Source organism: Lycium barbarum, chromosome 2 (genome assembly GCF_019175385.1).
Source record: "Lycium barbarum isolate Lr01 chromosome 2, ASM1917538v2, whole genome shotgun sequence".
Lineage (NCBI taxonomy): Eukaryota > Viridiplantae > Streptophyta > Magnoliopsida > Solanales > Solanaceae > Lycium > Lycium barbarum.
In genome coordinates this window covers 130,012,038-130,021,880 of record NC_083338.1, presented here as the reverse complement: position 1 = coordinate 130,021,880, position 9,843 = coordinate 130,012,038, and the positions used below count along the sequence as shown (strand labels likewise).

Genomic DNA, 9,843 nt, shown 5'->3' with positions numbered 1-9,843 from the left:
TAAATAGATATTTCGGAGGAAAGGTGCGACAAAATTGGGTGTCAACATCAGTGAGCATGGCAAATGAATCAATTAAATGCTCGGGCAAGTTATGATACCAAATAATCACCCCTTTTGACAGGGTTTCCCTAAATTTCTTAAGTAGCGCTGATTCCCTTTCGTCATCGACGAGATCACTGTCCTTAATAGCACATGTATATGCAGTCACATGTTTATTTGGGTCCGTCGTCCCATTATACTTCAGGATATCGGGCATGCGAAATCTCTTAGGGATTTTCATCGGTGTCGCACTCGGCGGAAATGCCATTTGAACAATTTTTTTCGAATCCGGTCCCTTCAACACTGGTGGAGCCCCCGGAATCTGATCGACCCTCGAGTTGTAGTTCTCCACCTTCTTGTCGTTCGCCTCTATCTTCTTGTCGCCAGACTCGACTCGTTTCGTCAATTCTTCGAGCATTCTTATCAATTCGTTGTTGTGCCCGGGATGGTTCTCGTTACTCCGTAGGACGTGCCTTTCCTCCGTATCCTGGGTCTGTTCAGATGGGGCAATATCGGGTGCCTGACTCCGATTTTGCAATTGCGCTATGATCTCTTGCTGGGCCTGTAACTGAGCCATAGCCATGTCTAACTGGTTTTGGAGTTGTTGCAGCATGGCTCCGTTATTCTCGCCAGCCAGTACGTTGCCCACCGATGATCCGGCTTGAATAGGAGTAACGGGGGGCGCGTTGTTATTTTGTACACCCCCATCGTTATGCTCGTGATGGCTTGGTTCGACTTGGAAGTTGACGGAACAGGAATCCGACATTTCTGGTATACCTGAAATCAAACCTTAAAGAACAAGTGTGAAATATTGAGCGTAACCAGAATGTTGTATTGAACCGCCACTACTATCTCTGGCCCCACGGTGGGCGCCAAACTGTTTAACCTTAAAATGGAGAACAATTAAATTTATGCGTGATGCCAAAGATATGTGGCTAAATTCAATCCGATATTAGATTACGAGATAAACAAATAAATAAATAAAGAAGCGGATCTGACCAAATGTTAATTATGACTGGCCTCAGGTATCGGAACCGAGGTCGAACCCCTTACGGCCGGGTGCTTATACGATGAACAATGAAAATAAACTTAGAAACAATGTCAATGAACTCAGATGATCCTATTGCTTTTTTGTATGAACTCCTTTTCTCTTTTTGTTGCCCCACCACCTACAATGGATGGGAACCTCCTCTTTATATAATAGAGGAGTCCTAACCCTAGTACAATCCTAAGTAAGGAAAAGAAATCTGGTGACAGCTGCTGCCGAGATCGACGCCGAAATATCCGGTTGAGGGCGGATATTTTAGTCTTCTCCTTATGGTAGTTAACCGCCTCTCCTTTAACGCCTCGTCCCAAATCGAGCTCGAAACCTCATTCTCGATGAGTCGGTCGTGTCGTGCCCGAGCATAACCATGACAACGGGAAATCGAGTATGTCTGTATCCTCGGTTTTTACCGGTATACATACCTGACAAAAATGAAGATTTTGGAGCTTATCTGACAAACAAAGATTTGCAGCAATGGAATAAATATATAAATGTATAAGAAGTACTCGACAAAATTGAAGATTTTGACGTGTGACAAAAGTAAAGAATGATAACTGAAAGAATAAATTGTAATGTAGCTTATCAAGTAATAAATGAAGATCTGCACCAACGTGCCACAAAAATAAAGAAAGAAAATTCAACATGCACCAATGTGCCACGAATATACGATAGAAAGGAATGAATAGATAAATGTAGAACAAGTATCAACAAAATTATAGATTTTGCACCAATTCAACAAAAGTAAATATTGATAGAACTTTTTAAAGATATGATGTATCTTGTCGGAAAAAATGAATATTTTGCATGAGCTAACAACCAAAATAAAGAGAGAAAAAAAGGAATTATACCAGTACTAGTTTAAACGATATAAGGGAACTTTTATGATTATCATGCACAAGTTCCACTTAAGAAAAGGAAAGTCACTAAATTACATACACAACAAGTTTAAGAGTTAAAATGAGCAAATGATTTGTATTGATATAAACATCTAAATGCATCAAGAAAAACCCAAGTAAGAACAACTAGTTGAGCACACCGAATTAACTTCATACTTGTACATTTCTAGCTAGGACGATTTACATTCTTATTTCTTTTACTCGTCTTAACTTTTGGTTCATCTTAATTCATCTAATTACATTTCAGCCCTCATCAAATTTACTTGTACTTAAGATGCATGTTATTCAAAGTAAATAGAGCCATTTTGTCCTTTTAGTAACAAATTTACTAAACTTCAAATGGATTATGAATATCCTAGGCACAGTGGCGGATCCAGCATTTTCACCATAGGGGTTCGAAAAATAAAAATGTAGTGTCTGAGATTTTAACCTAATCTCAAGGTAAATTTCGAACCCCCTTAACCAACCTCTAGTCTTGTGTTGAGGCTATTCGAAATCTATATGTACATAAAAAATAAAAACATTACCTTATATATATAGTTTTAATTTTTTGTGGGGGGGTTTCAGGAGAACTTAGATCCACCATGCCTATGCATAGCAATAACACCATAAATTTTTAGAATCGATTAACTTCTTCGCAAGGCCAAGTGACTAATCTGAAATCCCTCTGTGTAAGGCTCATTAAAGGGCGAAACGCTCCCTATCAAGATTTTTTCTAGTCTCAAAGCTCGAACACGAGATCGTCCACATGCTTATTAGATTTGTACACTTCCTTAACGAATCATATACCTAATTAAAAAGTTAAACTAACCTAAAGAAAACCTACTCCATACAGTACTATCGAAAACATGAATTAGCTAAACAACAAGATTCATCGCTAATGCTATTTAGCGACTGATTAGTGAAAAGATTTGTTAGCAACTACCAATTTACTGATAGATTAGCAATGAAGTTCATAGCTTCACGTATAAAACCTATTTTTTAGTGATAATTTGTTTTAGTATGTTGAAATTATATAGATTCTTTATAATCTAATTCTCGCACCACATCATTAAACTGCTCAAAAATATATATCTGAACACCTATTTAGTTACATTGTTACAGCATTAGTTAATGGCTTTATCTCTTTAATCTCTTCCACTTATTTCGATCTTGTTTTTCGAAATCTTAACATTTTTAGTCAGGATGCTCAAAAATTTCACCACTTAATCGTAGCAATATTGGGGTCGTCGTTGATATATACTCAATATATAACAGGTGTATAAAAATTAACTATCAAAATTATTTTTCGTTATATAGACTTTGTTAGGCGTTGTTGTACAGTATAAAAATCCCTAAAAGCCAACACAAACAATCACATAGATTAACAGACATCATCTGTCTTTTAAAACAAAAAGGATCCAGTGTGTGTGTATATATATACGTATGTTACCTCCATAAAAATTCGTGTAGCATCTTCAGGTGTATGAGTGTTGATTATGTTATCTAGAACCCCCTCCTAAAATTAACAAGTAAATAAGAAGTTAACACATCAGCATTACTTGTAAACTCAATTTATATATATATATATATATATATATATATATATATATATGTTACCTCCATAAAAATTCTTGCAGCTTCTTCAAGGGTATGAGTGTTGATTATGTGAAGAACCCTCTTCTAAAATTAATGAGTAAATAACAAGAAGTTAACACATCAGCATTACTTATAAACTCAGTATATATGCATTAGAAAATTCAAAAGAAATTAGGGAGGTTATATATATATATATATCAAAAGTACCTTAAGGGCATTGAATTCTTCTTGAGTTAAAGTCTTGGTGATGGTGTTGATAGCGGTGGTGATAGTGGTGGTGATGATGATAGCGGTGATAATGGTAGTGATGATAGCGGTGATACTGGTGATGATAGTGGTGCAGGGGCGGATCTATTAAGGGTCGGGAGGGTGCCACGCCACCCGCAAGCCTCACCCGAAACCCTGTGTATATATATGTATATATACAGAAGCTATGTACAAATATTTAAAGTGGCACCCCCACTACAAAGTAACCTGCTGGTGCCAGTGGATAGAGGCTTTGATTCTTGCTCTCTGGTCGCGGGATCGAGCCCCAGCGACTGCATAAATGTTTTTATTTTTTTACCCTTGCTGCAGTGCTGCTCAACATATAACAATGAGCAGTAGCAATCTTTGTTGACTTAATTTAATTTATTAATCTTTGACTTGTTTATTTCTTAAAGTTAAAAATAGAATTTTCCCTCTTCCTTCTCATTAAAAAAAAAACACAAACCCTCTCTCTCTTCTCAATTCTCATCAAAGAAACAAACTCTTCTCAATTCTCATCAACTAACAAACCCTCTTCATTGCTCCAAAGTCAAAATCCCATTCGGCTGCTTCCTCCATTGACCCATTGTAAGGATCTTTTTGTCTTTCTTTCTTGATATCTTTTGAGTTTTTTTTCTTACAAAAATGCTTTTTTGTGTTAAAATTGCAATCTTGCTTGTGAGTTTTGTACATTTATGTATAAAAGTTGTCATTTTGCTTGTGGGTTTTGTACATTTACGTATAAAAGTTGTAATCTTGATTGTGGGTTTTGTACATTTATGTATAAAAGTTGTAATTTCTTGTGCGTGTGTACTGTTTTATAGAAAAGTTGTAATCTTGCTTGTGCTTTTTGTAGAGTTATGTATAAAAGTGTAATTTTGCTTGTGGGTATGTACATTTTTGTAAAGAAGTTGGCATATTGCTTTGTGTGTTTTTTGTTGGCTGCTTAAATTTGTGGTGCTTTACTTCAGTTTGTTACATAGAGCGTGATGTATTCACAAATGTAAGTAATGATGTCATCATTGATCATTTTCAGAAGATGAAACCTCGTCGAGGACAATTGTAAATGAATGATGGATATTTATGATATTAGTAATATTATTGAAAGTTTTATGCTTTTCTCTTCTGTATATTGCTATAAATAAATGTTTCATCGGAAAAGACGAATAACCCGAATCAAAGTTCGAAAAGACGAATAATCCGACCCGAAGCCCAAATTGATTGAATGACGCATGGCACCCGGAAACTTCAAATCCTAGATCCGCCTCTGTAGTGGTGGTCATGAAAGCGATGAGTATGGCGGTGTTAGCGGTGAAAATGGTGGTGATGATAGCGGTGATGGTGGTGGAGACTCCATAAAGTGCTCAAAAAATAATAGAACTAAAAATCGGAGAAGAGATAAATTAAAAAGCCAGAAGAGTATGTTACCTCCATAAAAATTCGTGTAGCCTCTTCAGGTGTATGAGTGTTGATTATGTTATCTAGAACCCCCTCCTAAAATTAACAAGTAAATAAGAAGTTAACACATCAGCATTACTTGTAAACTCAATTTATATATATATATATATATATATATATATATATATATATATATATATATATATATATATATATATATGTTACCTCCATAAAAATTCTTGCAGCTTCTTCAAGGGTATGAGTGTTGATTATGTGAAGAACCCTCTTCTAAAATTAATGAGTAAATAACAAGAAGTTAACACATCAGCATTACTTATAAACTCAGTATATATGCATTAGAAAATTCAAAAGAAATTAGGGAGGTTATATATATATATATATCAAAAGTACCTTAAGGGCATTGAATTCTTCTTGAGTTAAAGTCTTGGTGATGGTGTTGATAGCGGTGGTGATAGTGGTGGTGATGATGATAGCGGTGATAATGGTAGTGATGATAGCGGTGATACTGGTGATGATAGTGGTGCAGGGGCGGATCTATTAAGGGTCGGGAGGGTGCCACGCCACCCGCAAGCCTCACCCGAAACCCTGTGTATATATATGTATATATACAGAAGCTATGTACAAATATTTAAAGTGGCACCCCCACTACAAAGTAACCTGCTGGTGCCAGTGGATAGAGGCTTTGATTCTTGCTCTCTGGTCGCGGGATCGAGCCCTAGCGACTGCATAAATGTTTTTATTTTTTTAACCCTTGCTGCAGTGCTGCTCAACATATAACAATGAGCAGTAGCAATCTTTGTTGACTTAATTTAATTTATTAATCTTTGACTTGTTTATTTCTTAAAGTTAAAAATAGAATTTTCCCTCTTCCTTCTCATTAAAAAAAAAACACAAACCCTCTCTCTCTTCTCAATTCTCATCAAAGAAACAAACTCTTCTCAATTCTCATCAACTAACAAACCCTCTTCATTGCTCCAAAGTCAAAATCCCATTCGGCTGCTTCCTCCATTGACCCATTGTAAGGATCTTTTTGTCTTTCTTTCTTGATATCTTTTGAGTTTTTTTTCTTACAAAAATGCTTTTTTGTGTTAAAATTGCAATCTTGCTTGTGAGTTTTGTACATTTATGTATAAAAGTTGTCATTTTGCTTGTGGGTTTTGTACATTTACGTATAAAAGTTGTAATCTTGATTGTGGGTTTTGTACATTTATGTATAAAAGTTGTAATTTCTTGTGCATGTGTACTGTTTTATAGAAAAGTTGTAATCTTGCTTGTGCTTTTTGTAGAGTTATGTATAAAAGTGTAATTTTGCTTGTGGGTATGTACATTTTTGTAAAGAAGTTGGCATATTGCTTTGTGTGTTTTTTGTTGGCTGCTTAAATTTGTGGTGCTTTACTTCAGTTTGTTACATAGAGCGTGATGTATTCACAAATGTAAGTAATGATGTCATCATTGATCATTTTCAGAAGATGAAACCTCGTCGAGGACAATTGTAAATGAATGATGGATATTTATGATATTAGTAATATTATTGAAAGTTTTATGCTTTTCTCTTCTGTATATTGCTATAAATAAATGTTTCATCGGAAAAGACGAATAACCCGAATCAAAGTTCGAAAAGACGAATAATCCGACCCGAAGCCCAAATTGATTGAATGACGCATGGCACCCGGAAACTTCAAATCCTAGATCCGCCTCTGTAGTGGTGGTCATGAAAGCGGTGAGTATGGCGGTGTTAGCGGTGAAAATGGTGGTGATGATAGCGGTGATGGTGGTGGAGACTCCATAAAGTGCTCAAAAAATAATAGAACTAAAAATCGGAGAAGAGATAAATTAAAAAGCCAGAAGAGTATGTTACCTCCATAAAAATTCGTGTAGCCTCTTCAGGTGTATGAGTGTTGATTATGTTATCTAGAACCCCCTCCTAAAATTAACAAGTAAATAAGAAGTTAACACATCAGCATTACTTGTAAACTCAATTTATATATATATATATATATATATATATATGTTACCTCCATAAAAATTCTTGCAGCTTCTTCAAGGGTATGAGTGTTGATTATGTGAAGAACCCTCTTCTAAAATTAATGAGTAAATAACAAGAAGTTAACACATCAGCATTACTTATAAACTCAGTATATATGCATTAGAAAATTCAAAAGAAATTAGGGAGGTTATATATATATATATATATATATATATATATATATATATCAAAAGTACCTTAAGGGCATTGAATTCTTCTTGAGTTAAAGTCGTGGTGATGGTGTTGATAGCGGTGGTGATAGTGGTGGTGATGATGATAGCGGCGATAGTGGTGGTGATGATGATAGCGGTGATAATGGTAGTGATGATAGCGGTGATACTGGTGATGATAGCGGTGATAGTGGTGGTCATGATAGCGGTGAGTTTGGCGGTGTTAGCGGTGAAAATGGTGGTGATGATAGCGGTGATGGTGGTGGAGACTCCATAAAGTGCTCAAAAAATAATAGAACTAAAAATAGGAGAAGAGATAAATTAAAGAGCCAGAAGAGTATTAGTTTTATGAATTGAAGAAGATATATTAGAAATAAGGATTGGAGAACAGAGAAAGAATGAATATGATAGACAAAAACAAGGGAGATTTTATGAAGAGTGAAGAAGAAAAGGGATAATAAAGAGGGGAAGTGGCAAACGTTACAAAATCTGGCACCATCCATGCATGCCTTGTTCATTATCAACTAAAAAGATTCCAACAATTTCCAGCCTTTTCTCATCTTTCAAGTTTAACATCATCTGATATTTGCCACTTCTTTTTCACCTCTTTCCACTCTATTCCATAAACACACTCGCACTCCCAACAACTTCTTTTTTTTCTCCTTATTTCTCTCTCTCCTACTGGTGAGAACTTATTTTTTGGCGATCGTGAAAATGGAAAATTAGATGGTTCAAAATAATCTTGGAATTATCTTATGAGTTTGAGTTTATGCACTGTTGATATAAGAAATATTACCAACAAGGTTTGTTGTGACATGGATAGGATCCCTAATCAAAGGCCCAATATGACTTTCAGGCTGAATGGGAAACCAAAAAATAATCTTGGAATAATCTTATGAGTTGACTTTTATGCACTGTTGATATGAGAAATATTACCAACAAGGTTTGTTGTGACATGGATAGGATCCCTAATCAAAGGCCCAGTACGACTACCAGACACACTGAATGGAAAATCAAAAAAAGATATAAGAAATATTTACAAAAATCAAGTTAACTATAAAGTAGTTACGGGTAAAATCTCTACGATAAACATAGAAAATGGTGAATACCTTCTACCGTAGGTTAAACTACATTACTTGTGTAAAAAAGAATCTGTGCACTAACTGAGGCAAGTCGGAATTTAAAGTTATGAGTTTTGAACTTGCCACCAAATTCATAACTCGTTTTAATTTCTAGGTTCGTAATTAAATATTTATACATATTTAATGACATTTCTAATACAAATGAGGATCCAAGAAAAAATTATTTGGTTTGGCCAAACTCGTATCTAATATTGTAGTATCGTCCCTGATATATATAATTTAAATATTCTTATCTTATACCCAATGACAATGTTACTATAAACGGATTACTCTGTCGTTGAGTCTTGGTAATGCTTTGTTCATGATGTGTACTTTGCAAATTATGGGAAGCAATTAACCTCTTTATCATCATCACCATAGTGCATCTACTTCAGCTTCACCTTCTCCATCATCGGGTCGTAAAGGAATAAGGTCATGTGCAAGGACAAGACATATAATTGGGCAAACTAAAGCACCAGCTATAGAGTTGAAGGCTTTGATAGCACAAACTCTCGTCTGGTTGCTACGGTTTGAACTTCAATATTAAAATTTGACCATAAAACATGTTCAATGAAGAAGAAATTTGACTAGAAAAAAAAGAAGGGAAGACGGAAATTTTGGACATTAATTAGCAATAGAGGAAAGTTTATGAATTTTCTTGTATATCTTTAATGCAAATATGTCTATCTTAAGCAATTCTTTATGTAAGGGGTATGGTTCATCAATTTTGTTTATTGCCTTTTGTAAATGCATTCGAGTGGTTTTTGACAATTTGAAAATATGTAATATCGTACTGAATGGAATATGTTTCCTTTTTGTACGTGAATGTTTCAGTTAAGTTTCATTTATCCAACGAGCATATAGGTTTCTGGTCGCGTTTTAGGTTCCTTTTCCCCCAAATCAATGAAAAAGAGAGACGCTTTAGCTTCTTTTTCCCCTAATCAATGAAGAAGGGAGACGTAAGTTAATTCTTTCGAAGAATCAAAAGTATAGCTTTATGCAGGGGCACAACGGAAAATGAAATCGCACAGGAAAAAATTAGGGCTCCTAATATTTTTCCACGCTCAACGAGATGGTCTTTAAAAGAAGGAAAAAGATGCAAATATACCCCTCAACTTTGCGATTTAGTGCAGATAAATCCTTTATTAAAAAAGTTATGTATATATACCCCTGCCGTCACAAAAAGGTGCAAATATACCCTTTTTGCTGACGGAATTTTTTGTAAAAATCATTTAGTTTCTTTTTTATTTAAAAAAAAGGCCACGTGCCTTTAAAAAAAGTCTACCCATTTTTTCAGTAGGCA

General features: G+C 35.1%; 1 protein-coding gene across 1 annotated transcript; it reads right to left on the bottom strand.

Annotated features, from left to right (window-relative positions):
• Positions 1-992: 992 nt before the first annotated feature.
• On the bottom strand, positions 993-8,323 carry LOC132627229 (uncharacterized). Its single transcript, XM_060342450.1, has 8 exons — positions 7,447-8,323; positions 7,239-7,301; positions 7,082-7,147; positions 5,428-5,490; positions 5,233-5,298; positions 3,580-3,642; positions 3,413-3,478; positions 993-1,506 (listed from the first exon to the last, which is right to left on the bottom strand). Exons 1-8 carry the CDS (start codon positions 7,618-7,620, stop codon positions 1,411-1,413), a joined length of 657 nt encoding a protein of 218 aa, XP_060198433.1. The 5' UTR covers positions 7,621-8,323; the 3' UTR covers positions 993-1,410.
• Positions 8,324-9,843: the final 1,520 nt, after the last annotated feature.